Source organism: Lissotriton helveticus, chromosome 8 (genome assembly GCF_964261635.1).
Source record: "Lissotriton helveticus chromosome 8, aLisHel1.1, whole genome shotgun sequence".
In the NCBI taxonomy this organism is placed as follows: Eukaryota; Metazoa; Chordata; class Amphibia; order Caudata; family Salamandridae; genus Lissotriton; species Lissotriton helveticus.
Window position 1 is genome coordinate 78,225,882 of NC_136069.1, and position 21,363 is coordinate 78,247,244.

General features: G+C 39.3%; 1 protein-coding gene across 3 annotated transcripts in view; it reads right to left on the reverse strand.

Annotated features, from left to right (window-relative positions):
• Positions 1-8,271: 8,271 nt before the first annotated feature.
• GRAMD1C (GRAM domain containing 1C) overlaps positions 8,272-21,363 on the reverse strand; it is a 1,372,139-nt gene continuing 1,359,047 nt past the window's right edge. For all 3 annotated transcript variants that reach the window (XM_078656659.1, XM_078656660.1, XM_078656661.1), the window contains exon 18: positions 8,272-14,171. In XM_078656659.1, the coding sequence (XP_078512785.1) occupies positions 14,088-14,171 (84 nt within the window). In that variant the 3' untranslated portion in view covers positions 8,272-14,087. The remainder of the gene's footprint in view (positions 14,172-21,363) is intronic.

Here is a 21,363-nt window from a genome sequence, read left to right on the forward strand (position 1 = left end):
AATTCTGGGGAACCACTCATTAGGCGGAAGAAATGGAAAAAGGTTCTTTCAACAGGTTGAAGGTACGGAGTGGCTTGCTCCAGTAGTGGCTGTACGGAAGTCCAATGGTAGCTTGCGGCTGTGTGTGGATCTCGGGCATCTTAATAAAAATGTTATAGTGGATAGATATCCACTTCCCAACATCTCACAATTGTTGGTGTTACTTGGTGGTGTGAAATTTTTTAGCACCATCAATCTCACCTCAGCGTACCATTAAGTGGAGCTGAAGGAATCCTCCAGGGACTATAATGCTTTTATATCTCCTTTTGCCACATTTAGGTCCGTAAGAATGACATTTGGTTTGGTGTCAGCGGCATCTGTTTTCCACGTGCCATGGAAAAGGTACTAAAGGGGGTTTAGGGTGTGTGTACCAAGACGATATTCTTGTGCTTGGCATGGACATGGAGGAACTCAAACTTAACCATCAAACCTGAGAAGAGTCATTTTGCGACCTCTACCATTAATTATTTGGGGCATACTATAACTGGGGATGGAGTAATGCCCAAGGCGGACTTCGTGAATGCCATTTCAGGTATGGCTTCTCCCTCTTCACGGGAGGAGCTGATAAAATTTGCTTGCAGTATATTGGGCCATTAGGAAATTAAAGAAGTTCCTTTGGGGTGTAAGATTTGAAGGTAGAACCGATCACAAGCCTCTCTGCGAGATATTTATGAAGAAAGGTGTTGCTTTGGTGTCTGGGAGAGCAACCAAATGGATAATTGCACTGCAAGAGTATGATTTTGACATGAGATATATACCAGGTGTGGAAAACACAATAAGTGAGTGAAGAAACTCGTGTTTCATTTGAAAGGAGCGCGTCCTTAGTGGTTGACAGACCACATCGGGCATCAGTTTATATAAAGGCATTGTTTGACACAGTGCGACAAGGACAGCGCCACCTAGAATTGAATCAACTAATGAATATTTAAAATAAGTGTGCACGAAGATAACATTGTAGTTATTTAATAATCACCCAGTCAAACCGATCTTCCGGTGCACCCAACAACATCACCATGCAATTTAATGACATCGCACAGATCACCACCAAACAAGCCGAACTCCTGGCATTCTCACCAGAATCAGCCCAAGAAATCTATAAACTCATCCAGGAGACCAGAGCATTTAACCCTAATGTTTCAACAGCTCAACTCATCAGACAATTTGAATTTCTGAGCAAGAAAGAAATTAATCAAAGGCTACACGCCACCACATTAATCCACTACCACAAAAACAAGAGAATCCCGAGGGGGTTAAGAATCGCCCTAAAATCTATGCTGTGTAAGAATAACAAATCATTCGTAGAAAAATGGTACCAGATCCTCAACAAATGTTCCCATGGATTTAATTTTACTCATAATACAAAAATTATCAAAAGTATTAAAAGAAATTGAAGCTGAACTTGATGGTATGAAAAAGGAACTTGACAAACTGCCAGACCTACAAACAATACTACAAGATGTGAATGCTAAATTAGACAAATATGCCAAAGAAGTGAATGACCGTAAAGTTAGAAAATATAAAAGAGACACAATCGATTATAAATATGACGAAGTGTACACTTGGGCAGAGATTTATAATCAAAAGAAATGGCAACAACCCAAACCTAAGACACCTGCAACTTCTTCACAAGAAAGTATTGTCTCAGAATCAGATATTGCTCAATCAAGACAACCGATTGAGCAATCACAACAACCCGGAACATCCAAGAAGCAGGCTTTTTTAGATATAAGCCCGGCCGCAAATGCACCACCTATCATTGTCACAGGAGGGGCAGAAGAAACAGACGAAGAAATAGCCAAAAGAACCAGGAGTCAAAAAACAACGAAAACGAATTAGTGATTAACATTTCGTCTAAAACTATGACAGAAGCTCAAACAGCAGTCTTAAATAAAGGAATTTCTTTTTCCCCACATATCACACAAATTTGGCAGAGACAGAAATTGCTTTATTCAAATTCTTCAGGATACTCAAATTAATATATTTTTTCAAAGATTCACCTACCACTACATCAAGTACCACCAAATCATTCAAACCCAGAAGCACATTTAGTGCACCTTTTACGCACAAGACCATCGAAGCATTCGAAAGATCAGTCACCTCTGACATACAAAAGATTAACTTCAATAAAACCAACAAAAAGAACTTATCAAAAACCGAATGGAACATTTTGAAAAACTTATCCAATGATCGAGATCTAACCTTTCAAAGAGCCAACAAAGGAGGAGCTCTCATAATAATGGATACCACCTTTTATGAAAACAGTGTAGATGAACATGTTAAGTATGAGAATATCTACATTCCACTTGATGCAGATCCAACAGAGGAGTACCAAAGAATTTTGACATCAATTCTTGAGTATGCTCTAACTATGAAATGGATTGATGAGAAAACCTACAAATTTCTCAAAACAAAATATCCCCGGCGACCTAAACTCTATATGTTGCCAAAGATACATAAAAATGTATTGAAACCACCATTCAGACCTATTGTTTCAGCTTTTGGGTCAATATCGGAGAGTATCAGTAAATATGTTGACTGCTACCTACAGCCCATCGTTCAAAAAAGTTCAACCTACATAAAGACACCACAGCGTTTCTTAATTTATTGAGCACTGTTCAACTTGATGGCAATACAAAATATTGGTTGTGTACAGTGGATGTTGTATCACTGTACACCTCAATCCCACACAATGAAGGCCTTGAAGCTCTGGAATGGAACCTTTTAAGAGAAGAAGACTGTGAAGCTAATAGAATATTTCTCATTGAACTCATGCAATTCTCACTATTCCACAGTTACTTTGTATGGAAAAACAAATTCTACATCCAATGCAACGGTACCTCTGAGGGTTTCGGGGGGGCCCCCTCGTGTGCGAATTTATTTATCACCAAATTCGAGAATGACCATATCTTAAACAACAATGACTGGACACCCAATTTGATCATCTTTAAGAGATATATCGACGATATATTCTTAATATGGAGTGGCCAAGAAGATCAGCTAATCTGCAATTTGTCTGCATTGAACACAATAAATCCGAGGATTAAGTTTACCCATACCATACATGAGAATACAATATCTTTTTTGGATGTGCAAGTCACCCTAGTTGATCAACAGATTCAAACTAAAGTCTTCAAAAAAAGCACAGACCTGAATTCAAGCTTACTCTTTCAGAGTTTTCATCCTGAAACCCTTAAAAGACATCTTCCGACTTCACAATTCATTCGTCTTAAACGTATCATTTCCGATGAAAATATCTTGCATGATTCACTTTTAGACCAAAAAGAGCAGCATCTAACAAGAGGATACCCTAAAGAAATTTTGGAAGAATCCTTAAAAAGAGTAGCGAAATTACCCAGGTCACGCCTTCTGAAACCTGCTTCAAAATCTACAGAGCAAAAAACAGTGTGTGTACTCAAATTTTCCACTGATTCACAGAAAATCAAAAAAGCCATCAATCGCCACTGGTCTTTAATCAAAACTGAACCGGACCTACAAAATCTTTATAGTGAACAAGTGACCTTCGCATTTAAAAGATCAAAAAATCTTAAAGAGATTCTTTCAGAAAAAAGTCAACCTAAACTAACACACAAAGGGATGGCAAACTGTCACAATTGCATTCATTGCAATAACGTTATAACCGGAAACATATTCATGCACCCCACAAAAGGCCACAAAATCAACTTGCGTTACACAGGAACATGTTATTCAAAAAACGTCATCTACGCGATCAAATGCCCGTGTGGCAAGATATATGTAGGACAAACTGAACGAAAAGTCAAAATCAGAATGACTGAACATAAAAGCAACATACGCAATAAGAACAACAAATCCACTATAGCCATGCATTGGCTAGAAGCTAAACACCAGATCTCGCAATTAAGATTCACGATACTCGAGATACTCCCACAACACTGTGACATGGATCCAGTAAAACAAAGACTTCAAGCTGAATACTTTTGGATAAAAAAGTTACATTCTCTCCATCCCACTGGAATGAACAACAGAATTGAACTATCATGTTTTCTATGAAGATGAATGACTGAACCACAGCTAAGGCATAATTGCCTTTCTTCCCCCCTCACCCCCCCTATCAGAAAACCACCACTACCCAGATATAATCCAGCCAGTATTTAACCATTATTTTACTATGTTTATTTATGTTCAACTTCATGCACTGGATTCTGTAATTACCCACATCGATTATGATTGTTTTTTCAAATCTTTATTATTGTGTCACATACTCAGACATTGTTATTTATTTTACACATGACCTATTCTAAACTTGCACTTTTATGTATCTGGAATATTATTGTTCAATAATGCATGGTTCTTGCACCGCCTTTTTTTCATTTCAACTTTATTATTCTCCTCCTAGTGAGCATGTCTCTTTGAGACACGTGATCGGAACTTTGCCCAATCACCGATTAAACTCTCGAGTCACCACGGCCGTTGCCGTTATCCACACTTGATTTAGTTTGAAACCACCTACTTTCACAATATTCACATGGTTTTTAAACAAACCATGCATCAACAACGCTTCATATTAATATTGTTATTTATGTTTGTTTACGTACGCTCCTTCCGGTACGTCACCACGTGACCGCGAATACACCTTATTAGCTCCACTAACGGTCCCGTGATCACTCACGTGACCCGGATTTGATCCAAGAGACTCAGCAGTTACTTATAAGTTTGTCCCCGAGCCTATTTGTTTTCCCTTTCCATTTTATGCACTTGGAACTTATTTATGCATATTTTGTCCGTTAATTTAATAACGCACTCTTTGTTTAGTCTCTGTCTTGAATACTGAGCACTCGTTTATATATTGCACGCCATTTTCTCATCCACTGGCCGGACCGTTAATCACTCCGTTCACCACACACTCCACTCTCGTGCTTAATATTCCGATAGCCCTCCCCAGCACAATATAACATTTCTGATCATAATTCCCTATTAATTTTTAAGATAATCGCATGTTCTCTTTGTTATCATGTTAATATGCTGATATATATGTACTGTTCTAAATGCTAAGGTCCTGTATGTTTTCTTGTAATTTGTTGACAGGCCCCTGATGAAGGGTTAGCTTCTCTTAACCCGAAATGCATTGGGCATAACAAAAAACTGCGGAATTTTCATGAATGTAATGGATTTTCGAAAATACTTATGAACTATCAAAAAAGAAATGAACTATTAAAAGTACTTTGTGAACAATATTTTGGATAGTTTCATAAATATATGGTATGATATAATATCATTTAAACACAAGTGAGTGAAGAAACTCGTGTTTCATTTGAAAGGAGCGCGTCCTTAGTGGTTGACAGACCACATCGGGCATCAGAGAATCGCATTGGCAACACATTGTCTAGGTTGGTGTTTGGGGTGCATGAAGAACAAGATGGAGGTGATCAGTTCGATGAGGAGTTTGAATTTGTGTACGTGGTGGATAATGAAGTGATTTTGGAGGAGCAGTGGCAAGAAGAGTTGGATGAGAATTTATTCCTGGGTGAAGTGTTGTTCGTTGTGAGGAATGGTTGGCAGACCAAAAGATAAGGTTCTGATGGGAGTATAATTTTTTGGGGAATGAAAGAGGAGTTCAACACGTGTAGTGATCTGTTGTTTCGGGGTACTCGCCTGTTTCCCCCCCACCAAACTTTGTGAGAAGTTAATTGAGCTTGTTCATGTGTCACATCTGGGGATGTCTAAAACAAAGAAGAGGTTATGGTCATCTAGTTGGTGGCTGGGAATGGATATACAGGTGGAGAGGATGGGACGAGATTGTTTGCTGTGCTCCCTGAGTGAAAAATCTAAGGTGACAAGGGTACAGCCCATGGTGGTCAGGTTTCATCCTTTAGGACCATGGAAGGAAATTTCCCTCGATATCTTAGGTCCTATATATGGTGAGGGACAGCAAGTCTATTTGGTGGTCGTTGTGGATTTTGTTTTCACGATGGCCTGAAATCAGTTTGATAATGGGGTTGAGACCAAGCATGTTACATTTCTAAAGTGTCTTATTGCAAGGGAACATAATCCAGAGTTGATATTGACTGACAATAGAGTCCAGTTAGTCTCACAGGAGATGGAAGAATTCTTGAGGATGCGAGAAATTAAACACAATAAGTCAAATGGAATGGTGGAGAGATTTAACTCAGGTCTCAAGGAAACTATTGTGATGGCAAAATCTAATGGTTTGAATTGGCTAGAAGAACAAACAAAAGGTTGAAATGTACAGATTGATTCCTCACAGCATCACAGGAAATTCACATTTTGAATTGTTTAGAGGACGGTCTCCTATCACCATGGTGAAGCCTTCTTGGGTGAGGAACTTAGGTGTTGGGATTGCAAAAGATGAGTCTGAAAGCAACTGGTGTGAAAACAAAACCAGAAAAGTACATGCTAGGAAATTTAACTATGATTGTAGAAAGGCAGTAAGAAAAACAGTGGTGGCAGCGGGCGATATAGGAATGATCAAACATCCTGGTTTGGGTGGGAATGTATCCAAGTATTCAAAACCCATTCGTGTCATCAACACATTTGAAAATGCGGTAAAGACAAAGGATCATCGCATTTTGAACCTTGGCAGGGTGGTGGTGTATAAAGGCCCTGTCAAACAGGTTGAGGAGAGGAGGACGGGTGGAGGAAAGGAGTTTGAAGGTAGTACAATCAATGCTGGAAGGAAGGTTGAGACAAGGAAAACCCCGAGAGAGGGGAGAAAACCGTTGTGTTTAAGAGACTTTGTTCAATAACTTTTGAGAGATATTGTTCAGTACTTGTGCATCAGGATCCTGTTATTTGAGAGTCTTTGATTTAACTTTTGTTTTTTATACTCATCTATGTCTTTTGTATTGCTATGAATGTATCTGTACATAGGTTACAGTGTTTGGTGTTATAGGAGGGAGATGAGTGATATCTGCATTGCTGCAAATGTGGTTATCCTGGGAGACAATAGAATGTAAGCTCTGAAATTTATGACGGGGAGGAGAATGTTGTGTTCCAAAGAGAACAGCAGTTGCCCAAGGATGCGGTTGGGATATGGATGGGATCCTTCTCTTAAGGAATAAACTTCAATTCAAGTTGGATAAGTCACCTGTAGTCCTTGATGCTTCATGGGAAAGGATCTTACACGTGGATATTGACTCATCTCCCATTTGTTTTGCCAATATAAAAAACAAGTAATAAACCAACCAAAAAATCATAACGTGGCTGAAAAGGGAGAGGAGCAAGGATGAGGGAGGTGGTAAAGAAGGACAACGGGAGGAGGCAGAAGTAAAGGAAAAACAACAAAGGGAGTAAACAAACAAAAAATTATCACGCAGCAGAAAAGGCAACATTACAAGGATAGCGCTTAACGCTCGGAGCAGTTCATAAATATGCATACAGGGAACGAGAGAGGCAGCATTCAAGTGAGAAACGGAGCAGGAGCACTGAATAGCAAAAAAAAAAAAAAAAAAAGAAAAAGAGTCCGCCGAACAGAGGATACGTAAACCTGACAATAAGGGTACACATAACATGGCTGGTCTCCACAAAAGTAAGATCATGCCCAAAGGTGCGATAAAGAACAGTGTTTCACGACTAAAGAAAACAATTATTCAAGGCACCCAAAGCAACAAATGGAAAGTGGTGGGTGTGGCCTTTACCCACAGAGGGATTACAGCATGCCTCGCAGTCACTAGGCTCGACCTAAAAACGGGGCAAAAAGTGAGAAGTGGCAACAGTGGAAGTGAGACAGGAGAGAAAGAAGCAGGAAAGCCAGAGGCAGAAAGCAGCGGAAGAGTAAGGAAGAGTGAAAGTAAAGGAGGAGCGACGTCAAAAGGTGAACAGAAGGAAGGAAGCAGGGGCTTGATCTAAAACAGTGGGACAGATTCCTAAATAGACAGGCCTTGGTGGAGGGCTGGACACTTCAACTACAGGGAAGGGCAGTCATGCAGCTATATCTTTAACTAGGTCTCAATAAGCAGTTTATTTGTGTTTTTTAGAGAAAATTAATCGCACTGGAGAATCTCACAGGGTCAAGTTTGCACTGGTATTATTAAATGTTTTGATTTTCTTGATACTTTTTTCCTTTTAGCAGATTAATTTACTTCAGTTTCAGGTATAAATACCATTACTATTAATTGACTGATCCGAACTTCTCTGCTTAGGCGTAAGTGGCATATTTTAATAAAATATATTTGCATGGGCCACCCTCCTCGTATAAAAAGACAGATTGATCATACAAGAAAAAGTACCACTCTCTCAACTTAATATAATTGCTTTATTCGACCAACATTTTTATCAATAGCCTATGAGTATTATATTACAATAGAAAAAGAGTACACACATTATTTACAAAGTAATTAAAACAACTGTCCTTATTGCAGCGTTTGCCTAGATCATGTTTGAAAGCGGTCGGGAAAAAACTCATAGGGATGGAAAAGCAGCCCCATGGCTGCTAATCCATCACAATGAAAACGCTCAGGCAGTTTACAGGAATTTCTGGATTATCTTAAATCATACACTTTAGATCATGAAAGCTCTTCACTTGCATTTCACGACTCCCACATGGAATAGTGGTATAGTGGTCAAGGAGTAGTTGTAAAGCTTTTTGTTTAGGAACATTTCTAACAGGTGTCTGGTTATCTAAACTGTGAACTGAGTGACTGTGAACTCTCTCATTGGAAACGTTAAGAAGCCACATGCTCCAGTTAGAAGTACTGGTGCTAAGTTTCATAAACAATTGTTTCTGTCTAACACATTATTATCCTGGTAATAAGTTTGTCTAACTGCCACCTCATCTCATAGTTCATTATAAAAGTATCATTGGACTTATGTTAACCTCCTTGGTTAACTCAGACAATGTTAAATCATATATTAATATTTGACATGTAGAAAAAGGTCCAATGCATGACCTCTTTCTGTTAATAAGGGACGTTAGTGTCCAGAAATAAGATCAGACAAAGCACCAGTTTTAATAAGCAGAAATACTTGGTTGCACATTTTAGGAGAACATTTTCTCTAATCCTTTAAATAGACATTAACAGAAAAATCTAGGCTAAAACACGTTTGCATGGAATAATACACAGTAACTACAGTGGCTCAATGCAGATTTTGGAAATCTTTGTCAAACGTGTAATACAACCACGTCTAAAGTGCATAAACTGTTGTAACAGACAATGTCAATTGTAAGTAAACTGCATTTGTGTGTTTCACAGTGGGATTTATACTGATAGAAGCATATAAAAACAGACCCAAAGGACTGTATGCATATAAGAAATCCTGAGACATAATTGGTTTTAACATTATCATCACTTTGTGAATGTCAGAAAATTATTAAAATTCACCATTTAGGAATACAAAGAAAGAACTAACAATGGTTTACTAGCCAAATTTGGATATTAAAATATATCAATAATCAGCATTTTATGTTATAAAGACAGTCAGTCTTTTTGCTGTTCCCAAGACTAGGCGCAGAGATACAGTCAGTGCTCATTTTCAGCTGTCACATTTGTAATGAATTTTGCCTATTTTCTAGAATTTCAAAATCCTAACAAATGTATCAAATCCAAGAGGCAACAGTGAACGTAAACAATTTTGACAGATTTCTGAAGAAATAAAATAGTAGTTGCCTAAACATAAACAGGATCGCACCCTGTGAACATTTATTTTTTACTTCATGCTCGGACTGTCTTGTAGATCAATAGAATGAGGTAGGATGCAACTTGCACTTCATTATTGCTCACAATTTATTGCTCAATGACACCACAATCCTGTATATACTCTATATGGTTTATCATGGACATCATTAGACCAAAGGAGAATTTTTACTACTCTGTGCAACAAAAGTGTTCAGCCATTTCTTATATGGAGCACACTAGGCTTAAAAGGTGTTGCATTCCTATTCAGATCCTCTGATCAGAAACCCAACCGTAACTATTGGTTTGCTGAGATTAAGAAACAAAGAAATTACTTACCTATGCCTATGACACACTTGCTTTATTAGCCCTGTGATTTAAATATAGAGCTCTAGCATCTTTGATACATTAAATGGCTTTAGAGGACCTCAATTCTTACAAAATATTGAATAAATATACATTTCCAAATCAATACATTTTCTAATAACCATAACACACTTGCAGTTTTAAATCATCCTTTCTCAATTATTATGGTTGAGATTTCAAAAGACAATTTTCAATTCTCAATTTATGCCACGTAACATCTTGCAAACGTCTCCCAAAAACATGATAATTATATAGGTAACTCTTATTCACTTACATGAAACTTTTCCTACTACAGAAGCACATCTTCATGTATCATTACCAAAGCAGTCCTGAAAGTGGATATTGAGGTATGAAGTATAAAAGAGGATAGTATCCAAAACAAATGTAACTCATGTCCTGATGTCATAACCTTTTCAATAAAACATATACAATATGGAATGAAGCCCAATGACTGACTTTGCATATCTTTCTGTAAGGATATGCTTGCACAGCAAAAATGTTTGTTCCTTTTGCTGGTATATAAAGCCCTTAAAAACACTGGCATTATAATATTTAGCAAGCGATTAGCATGGGACAATGCAAGAAGTATAAACAGATTATGTCCGCAATTTGTATTGCACTTCAAAAGCATGGACAAAGAATGCCCAGAATGATTTCTTTTAACTCGGTAAAAGTATAGACAAAATGTTCATTTCCATTTTACAGAGGTTCAGCTGCCAAGGCTATGAGTTAAGTATGGGAAAATTAAAAGGAAGATTCGCCAACTGACAGAGGTGAAAAGAGGACACCAGCTTTAACTAAATCAGTCAATATCCTTTTTATAGTGTTCTGTATATTATAATCTTACCTAACTGGAAATTTGTAATAAGATGTGCTCCATGCTCCTCTCCCTAGTAAAATAAAGGTCTGCAAGTAATTTGTTTCAGACAGCAAACATTAGAAGGTTTCCAATTAGGATAATCTAGAAAAATATCTAAATTCAGCATGTCAAGAAGCAGATTCTTAAAAAGAATTTAATAATCAACCGTCACAAATGATAGGCACAGCTATCGGTTTCCTATCACTGAGGATTGAAGTGACAGAATTAACTTTTAAATGTAAGAGATGTGAATTGGAACAAAAGCGGAATGACCAGATTAAAAAACAAGGCATTCCCCAATATTAACTTAATAATCTCCTATTTTGTACATCATTTTGCCAGTTAGAATTATTGAAACAAATCAACAAATGCGTCTCAGAAAACTCTAGGATTTCAAGAAACACCAGTTCATATTCATAGCTCCCAGTGGAGTGCTAGGGCTGTACTATTAGACAGAAACTGCAAGTTCACCTCTTAGCAGGCAACATGACAGGAGTTAACAATAGCAATAAATCAGAGCACAAAAGATTCCAGGTCCGAACAAGCTGTACCAGGATATGATCTATATTATGTTCTTTGTTTCAAGTCATACTTGGAAACAGTGAACGTGGTAAATCGACAAGAGATATTCATCAGAACAGAATACTAATATAAATTAGGTAGCCAAACAAAGACACTCAGATGTGTATTAAAGTTCATCATTTTGTAAGTACTTCCACTTATGAACATCACTAGTAAGAACTGTTGTCATTCTTCGGTTACCAGACAAAGAATAAAATGCCCATTGCTCACAAAAGTTGAGCTTCGCTGTATGTGGCCAATGATTTCTAGGTAACAATGACCAGGAGCAATATAGTTTGGTATTTGGTGCCTTGAGAATTACAGATTGTGGGAGAAAGATCTCCATAGACAACCAGCTAAACATAGAATGCGGATCCCCACATCACTTCTAGAGGAGGCTGGATGAAAATGACTCATTGACAAAAGGTAATGTACTCTTAGTTAAAATTCCTGATCAGAAGATCAGCTTTGAAGAAGTCTAGTCCGGTAGCTCTTTCAATATCACCACAAACTGCAACATAGAGTTGCAGTGGTCCCATACTGGTTAACAAGATAGCCTGATTGCTGGTTCTGGTTATCATAGAAATAGTCTGTCTTGGCTCAACTTAACATGGCAAAATCCTAGAATGGACTAAACAGAAGAGTCTGTTAACTAGCTGGGACACTGCAAATCACGTAATGCTGAAGGTTAGGTCTTCTCAAGAGAATTTTACTGTTGTCAGAAGCACTTTTCCCAATCAGAGACATTGGATGTATGCATGCTTATATCTCTAAACAATAAAAATGGAGCACCATCCCTTAAGAGAGATGATGTATAATAGAAGACAAGGCTGAACCAAATTTTAGAGAGCCATAATGTTGGCAAAAGTATGTTTCTCACATATTAGTAATACTAGTAGGCAGAAAGTTACATGCCTGCCATTTTCTATGGAATATAGTTCAATATTCACAATTTAAGGACTTTCTAGGGGGTATTAGCCTGGTCATAATGCATCATGGATTGTTGGAGAGGTGGAGCTTGATTGAAAACCTGAGTCAATATGGAGTGCATGAGATACATGGAAGGCCACTGGGTGTTGACTCTAAACACATTCCAAGATGCATTTGTGATTCTCATCACAGAGCTCCACAAATCCAGCTGTTTTATATTGATTTGATAGGAGAATTAACCAGAAGTGTGTTCTGATTAACTAAGATCAGAATTACCAAAACCTCCAGAAATATAACCGACACATTGTTCACATTTAACAGAAAAATAAATAAATGAAGGCATTAGAAATGATAGTTCTTTACCATCAAAGCCTCTTTTAAAAGTGTTCTCCCCAGTCACCTAAAACGTCTTTCTCGTAAATGAAACATTAACTAGTAAATATCTGAACGTGAATGAAAATAAAACGCAGTTTGTAGTACAGTAGTGGCATTAGTGGAAATCTATAAACTAAAAAGGTGGCAATCACTGTCAAAATATTTTTACACCATAAATGAGGCATTTTATAGAGAAATGGATGGCATGTGGTCTGCAGTCACAGCAGTATGATTGTGAGTGCTGTCTCCTTGCCTATGTCTCATCACTCCTAGGTTCTATTGATTGGAGGCTGGTAACGGAGATTGAACAGCTTGTGATGCATTCTTTTTACAGATCAAATGTTTAGTTGGTAGTCTGGGACTACTATAGTTTGGGCATATCTCACATTATGCAACATTCATCTAAATGATCTTTACCAAATGTGCCTGTATTCATCTCTAAACACCTGGAATATCAAACTGTTTCCTATATTGCTTCAGGGTACTCTTGAGGCTAAAAAACATACCCCACCAATAGTTCAAATCCAAACACCATTTAGCAAATATCAATACAACAGTTGGAAATATACAACATCAAAAGAGGTTTTGTACTAAAATAAATGGGAGAAAGAAAGGCCCATCACCCTAATCCAGAGATGACAGTAGACTTTCTATTGAGTTGTATGATGCTTTTTTAAATACTTGTGAATAGATTGGAGTATTTATCCTTCATTAAACCCACAACTTGTAGATTTCACCAAGATAGTGGAGCATGATATATTGTACAGAATGTGTCCCTTGTAATCCATTAAAATGCTTTCATTTTCATATTTTTTGTAAACAAAATATTTATTTTCATGTTATATAAAGAAAAAGCTTCAATTGCTAAAATGTCATTTAAAGGATCAACTTGATCCAAGTATTTATTACACTACAAATGTTGAGGACAAACAAAAGTTAAAAAGGAGATGTACATGCTTCACTTGTATTGTGTCTAGAGATGAATTAAGGCTCTTCCTTGTTGTCCTTTGAGGCTTCCACATTGGGCGAAGGAACAGTCTCTAAAACCAAAGGGCTAGTTTCTATTATTTTGCCAAAACGTTTTTCTGAACTAATACTTACTGTTTCTCAGTTGTTCACTCAATAAATTACCATGACATCACTTAAACCAGAAAAGGCCACTTAAAGAAGTATTGCTGGATGCCTCAAGCATAGCCTTGCAGGATCATTTGGTCCCAGAACAACACATGATCATCTCCTGATTAAAATAAAGCTCACAACGATGGTTCAGTGGCCCTCACTCAGGCCATTTCTCCTTCCAAATGAGTGTCCCAGGCGCCGATTTCCTTAATACAGGCATACTTGCTGAGCTAGCTTTCGGAAGTACCCAAGGAGGTTTTTGTGTTGTTTATGAGGTCAAAGCTTTTCTGGAGAAGAATGAGTGAGGTCTTCAGCTGTGTATAAACAAGATCCAAATCAAAGTATTGAAAGTGAGAACAAAACAAAGGTTAAGCCAGAATAATTTAGTAAAAATCTTATAACTTGCATCTATAAAAAGCTGGTATATCTTTACTTTAATTACATAGATGCAGATTTTCTTGAATGACCTGTACAAATTTAAGTACTTAGCAAAAAATTAACCAAACAATTTTTAGACGGACGGTAAAATATAATATACAATTAAACTTCATATATACAAATTATGTACACTGAACTATTAATCGAATTTTCTACACCAATTAGAAATAACATAATGAAATATTTGAAATAGACTGAATCACTCATCCAATTTAATACACCGAATAACCTAAAAAAATTATTATTAGCAATTAATTGTTCCAATCTGCTGTCAATACCAAATCTTTAATTATGTAAAATAAAAATAGCACATTGAAAGAAGGGTGGACGTTGCTACCTGTGGCAGTTTAACTTTGCCTGGAACATTCATGACGGTTCTCTACATTCCAAGGCATATATAAATCTAAGATGTGTACTTTGAAAAATAAGAAAAATATCATTACAGTCGTCAAATTAACACTTTAACATGGAAGCACATTCACCTATCGTGTAATCATATCTGGTTTACTACGAAAGAGTCCAGAAGTATTTACAGCACTATATGCGGCATATTTTGTCATTAAATAATCCTTGTCCAAACCAGATGCTATATCATTCAAGCACCCTATCAGTTCGCAAAGCCCAAATATATATGGTTGTGCAAATAGACGGTGGCCTGATGAAGGCAGCAGTGCCGAAACGCGTGTAGTCTCTATTCTGCCGCTTGCCGACATCAATTTATCATTTGTTTTGGAGAAAAAAATTGTTATTTAATCATCATATGTTTTCTGGTTTGAGTCAAATATACATGTATATAATCAGCGAAAATAAAAATGTAAATGTACATGCAGAATTTTTTACAATTACAGAATCTATACAGTTGAAAAAGAAAAGAATGAGCTAAAACCATAAATCTAAACAAATAAGAAATGAAAATAAAATAAAAATATATTTTTCTATATTATGTGTTAGACTATATCTGCACCTAGAATTTATTGACTCTTTTTTGAGAGAAAAAATATTTGTTTGCTATTTTTGTTTTACATAATTAGCTTTCTATCCCTATGTATAGCAACTTCATTTGTTTTAGTAGGGGTCCCCATGTTTTTCCAAAAAGAAATTACGAAATCTTCTCATCATAATTTTGAGGCAAAATTACTGCTTCATCCTCATCTAATTAATTCTATCATTAAAAAAAATAAATAAAGAACGAGCATTGGCAATGCAACAGGCCTGGTATTAATTTGGTGATGAACAAGTTACTTAAATTTGGTAACGCCCTATCTGGTACAGAATCTATCCAGCCGCAAATTCCTTACATTAGGATATTCCCCAGGAATCAGACTGGATCTGGAAAATCTTGAGCAGTACCTCTGCGCACCAGGTGGTGGTACCGATCGCCTCCGCTCTGGCATCGTCCATGATGAATGTGACGTGCAAGGTGCTTACATAGGTTCCACCCCAATGTGCTAAAATCAGTTTCCTTATGTCACTCTTGCCATGCCAGTAGCACAGAGCCATGTCGGAAGGCTGACTGATCCGTCTCCAGAAACTAAGGACATACAGAGAGCTTTTTAGGTAGGAAGACCGGTTCGCAGAAACTGGGAGGTTTGGGGGCTGATAAGGAATCTGCATCTAGATAGTCTCTACCAGATAAGGCTTTACTGAAGTTAAATAACTTGTCCATCTGATAAGAGACTTGTAGTTGCAGATTACTTACCTTAAAATAGATACCAAAGCAATTCCTCCCTGGAGGTGGGTCTGCAAACAGGTTCAAACCAAAAAATCCTGGAGGACTGAACAGGCATAGTGCCTATTATGGCGTACCTGACTGTCAATGGAGTAGTGTTTGGTGAAAGTGCGCAAGGATGCCCACATTGCAGCTTGACTGATGTCAAGGACATAGATTCTACAAGCTAATGCAGTGGAGTAGTGAAGAAAGGAACATGGAATGATGGAAAGGTGTGACCACCTTTGGCACAAAAGAGGCACGAGTAAGGAGAACCAGTCAGTCTCGGAAGAAGCTGCTGTACGGAGGGTTAACAGAAGGTGCTAGCACCTTGCTGTCCCTCCTGGCCAATGTATTGGTCAACTAGAAGAATGTTTTGACCAGCAGAAGACGTAGGAGGCAATTATGCATGGGTTCAAAAGGTGAATATGTTAAGAGAGTTAAAACCGAATTAAAGTCCCACTGGGACATAACAAAAGAATTGGGGGAAGCTGTGTGGAAGACCCTTCAGGAAACGTATCACAATAGGTGACCTTAATAGGGAGGGTTGATCCGGCAACCTCGAAACAGCTGAGATAGTCGGAAGATACTCCTTAACACGGACCAGAGCAAGGCCTTGCTGGGCTAACGACAAAACAAATAGTAACACTTCAGACAAGGGTGCAGAAAGAGGATCAACATGTTTTTCAGTACACCACACCACACCACACCACAAAACAGGTGTATACGGTTTTGTGGAGGGACGCTTGGAGGCTTTCAATGCCAAGTGAATTGCTCTCAACTCCAACAAGTTGATGTGAAGCTCAGAGTCTGCCAAAGACCAGAGCCCTCTGATCTCCACCACTTTTAGATGAATGTCCAAACCCACGAGTGAGGCATCTGTCACCACTGTCAAATCTGGGTACGGAAGGGAGAAGGATCTGCCGCTGGCGCAATTGTGGTTCAATAGCCAGCACTGCATTTCTTTTGCAGCTCCGTCTGATATCTGGACAAGGTCAGAGAGATTTCCCTGATGCTGTGCACATTGGTACTTGAGTTAGCACTGCAGAGCTACATAATCCAGCAGGCATGCTTTACCAGCACCTCATTGAAATCCTAGACAGAGGTTGAAACATTGCACCATCGCCTAAAAAAGGACACAAATGCACTGTGTCCAGAATGGCTTAGATGAAAGGAAGCGATAAAGAGGGATTCAGGTGCAACTTGGCAGGTTGATAGTGAACCCCTGTAAAGGCAGACGGTCCATCATAGTCTGGAGTTGGGTGACAACTGCCTGGGGCGACCCTGCCATAAAAAGTCAGTTGTCAAGGTGGAGTAAGACTGGAACCCCCTGATTTCAGGAGATGGGCTGCAACTACCATCATCCCTTTCATGAACACCCAAGAGACAATGGTAAGGCCAAAGACGAGAACAGAAAACTGAAAGGGCTTGTGGCCCACTGTGAATCGCAGGTAAAGTCTATGGGACAGCAGTACAGGTAAATGGAAATATGTATCCTGACAATCCAGCACTACCATCCAGTCTCCAGGGTCCAGGTCAGCCAGGACCTGAGCCAATGTGAGCATTTTTAACTTCTCTTTCTTCAGGAATTAGATGAGAGGGCTCGGATCTGGAATAGGGCAGAGGCCTCTGTCTTTTTAGGGCACCAGAAAGTACCGGGATCGACAACCACAACCTACTTCTGATGCAGACACCTTCTTGATGGCCCGTTTGGCCAAAATATCATATACTTCCTGATACAACAGAGAGAGATGATCATCTGTCAACCGATCTGAGGATGGTAGCATGGTTAACAGAGTTCCAATGGATGGGGCGTTACACTGCTGAATAATTTGGAGCACTCATTTATACAAAGTTATGGCCAGGTTGTGCTGGGTCATGCCCCAACTGGGTGCCTGTGAGGATGTATGACGTTACAACGCATACTTTTACAACGACTACCATTACAACAAATTTTTTACAACGCAAAAACTTTTACAACGCATACCATTACAACGCAAGATTTTACAACGCAAATACTTTTACAACGCATACCATTACAACGTAAATATTGGTAAGTATATAATATTTTTTTTAATATAAATTATTTTAAATTATAAAAATATAATTAAATTTTATTTATTTTTATTTAATTAATTTAATTTAAATATAATTTTAATTTATTTTTACAAATTAACCCTGTACCCCAAAAACCCAAAACTGACCCTGAACCCTAAAAATATTTTTTTTATTTAAACTAATTTAAATTATTAACATATAATTAATTTTTATTTAATTACATTTAATTAATTTAAATATAATTTTATTTTATTTTTACAAATTAACCCTGTACCCCAAAAACCCAAAACTGTCCCTGAACCCTAAAAATACCCCTTTACCCAAAAACCCAAAACTGACCCTGAACCCTAAAAATACCCCTTTACCCAAAAACTGAAAACTGACCCTGAACCCTAAAAATATCCCTTTACCCAAAAACCCAAAACTGACCCTGAACCCTAAAAATACCCCTTTACCCAAAAACCCAAAACTGACCCTGAACCCTAAAAATACCCCTTTACCCAAAAACTGAAAACTGACCCTGAACCCTAAAAATACCCCTTTACCCAAAAACTGAAAACTGACCCTGAACCCTAAAAATACCCCTTTACCCAAAAACTGAAAACTGACCCTGAACCCTAAACATATCCCTTTACCCAAAAACTGAAAACTGACCCTGAACCCTAAAAATACCCCTTTACCCAAAAACTCAAACATATAATATTTTAAAAATAATTATATACTTACCAATACTTACGTTGTAATGGTATGCGTTGTAAAGGTACTTGCGTTGTAAAATCCTGCGTTGTAATGGTATGCATTGTAAAAGTTTTTGCGTTGTAAAAATTTCGTTGTAATGGTAGTTCGTTGTAAAAGTTGCGTTGTAAAGGTTGTTTCCCGCCTGTGAGGTTGCAAGCTCATGTTAAAGAGGTTTGGAGACTGTGACGGCATGGGGGGTTACCAGACTGGCAAATCTCTGGCTTTGGGTCCCTTGTGGCTTGTGGGATTCGTGTCTGCGGCCACTAAAGGACTGCGGAGCCTGCAGGCTATGGTGGCTGGGTAGAAATATACACGATTGGTAGCCCCTACCATAGCCACACAGGGAGCATATGGCAGAATGGGGCCATGGTAAGTATCAATGACAGGGCAGTGCCCAGCTGTCTTTAAAGAGCTCAAGCATTGAACCTGCCTTCTCACCAATCATGCATGTGCCATCACAAGGCATGTTTGTAAGGGATGGCTGAACACCCCTGGGAAGTCAGTTGACATAGCAAAGCAAACACAAGGAGATGATGGACGGAGCGCTGAAACTTTTCAGACACTCACCCAGAGTCACAGATCTGGGTTGAATCCATCATCATTTATTAGCTCACTTCACCACCTCAGTTCAGGCCCAGCTATATGCAAATCAGTCTTGACCCTGTGCCTCATTGTAACAGTCCAGCCCGAAATGCCAGGCGTTCCCTGACCCGGAAACAAGCATCCCTGGACCGGTTTCTGGGTAACACCCTTCATTGGCCAAGCTAACTTGAATCCAGTGGAAAAGTGAGCAAGGGACCCACATCTGGGCCCCTTGGACTCCCTATCCGGAGGCTTAGTGGGTAAGTAGTTTGGGTTTCATCTGCTGATGGATGCTTGACCCACCAAACTTTTTGGTGTAGGATGTTAAGAAAGAAAGGACGGGTCTCCTGGTACAGGCCTATGTTGTATGGCCAAAGTAAACACAAGGAGATGATGGACGGAGCACTGAAACTTTTCAGACACTCACCCCTAGTCACAGATCTGGGTTGAATCCATCATCGTTCTTTAGCCACCCCAGTTCAGAACCCGCTATATACAAATCAGTCTTCACCCAGTTCCTTATAGTGTGAGTGTCTAAAACATTTCATCGCTCTGACCATCCATGTCCTTCTACGCAAAACAACTTGTCCACAAGTCGCAACTTGACACAGACGTACCTATCGTCCGGGTCAGTCCAAGACTTGATGACAGTAATGTAAAATGATTTGCGAAGAAGGGTTGGTACCCCATATTTCTGAGAAGATAAGCCTCCCGCATCCGGAGGTTCCGGGGCGCTACTATGGATCACTGTCCCCACCCAGTCCTGACACAATTGATCAGATTCTAGGCTATCGAGGTGGGTCGACTGAAAGAGAGCCACATCTGCCCGTTTTGATTGCAAATATGAGAGCTCTTTCTTGCGTTTGACATAGTGTGCTGGCCGTTGACGTTCCACGAGAGAACGCAAAGAGGGCGGGACGCATGAGTCAGGGCAAGCCATGGCTGCAGTGGTAACATGCAGCAGTATCGTGAAAGACTGATCCAGTGGGCAAAGGCCGGAGGAAATCAGCGGGAGGAGGTATCGGGTGAAATTCCTTAAGTAGGGAAGGGGGTGGATCAAGGAAATAGAGAGGGGGGGACGGGAGAGATTGGGGAGGAAAGGAGGTGGAAGGGCAGATGAGGAGAGAGGGCGGAATCAAGCAAGAGAAGAGGAAAAAATTAGAAAAAAAGGACAGACTAGAAGGAAAGAGAAGGGAGGAGAAGAAAGAGGGAGGAGAGAGAGTAGAAGGAGGGAAGAGAGGGGAAGGAAAGAGAAGAAAGGAGAGAGAAATAAAAAGAAGAGGAGGGATGATGAGTGGGGGCTGGGTTAGCGACAGTAGGGATGGCCCACGGGTATGAAGCAGTATGGGCCAGGAGTGCCCCATTAAAGGAGGTGGGGAGCTTGTGGAGTAGGTTATTGTGAGGGGAAGGAGGGGAACAGTAAGGAAAAAGCTAGTTCCTGGCTCAAAGCTGGGCCCTTGGGACGTAGAACTTTAGACCTTGTGGAGCCAGTGCGCTGGGGGGTCCCTACCCGGAAGCAAGGGCGTCTATGACATGGGGGGGGATGATGGAAGAACGGGTAGGGGCCCATCAAGACCAGGCTAGAAACAAAACCTTCAGGTACCCTGCGAGGGGTACTCTTCACGTAGAGGGGCAGAAAGAAGGGGTCCCTGGGGGTGGGGTAGACCAGGGTAGAGAGGGCCAGGAAGAATAGAGGATGCAATAGGTAGTGTGCCATGGCCCCACAGTCCCCTTGCAAATGGCATAATGTGTCAGGTAGCAAATGTGCAAGCAACAAATACAAACAGTCTAAACAGGTGTGACCCAAAAAAGAAGAAAAGGACAAACACAGCAACAGTGTCCTGCAGGGCGCTTCACAATACAGCGACAAAGGAAAGCACTAGAAGCGTGGCAACCTAGAGCAGGAAGCAGGAGGGGAGCCGCAAGAACGTATCAAGCCAGGAGCGGAACTTCACATACAGTTAGGCACAATGCCATCGCTG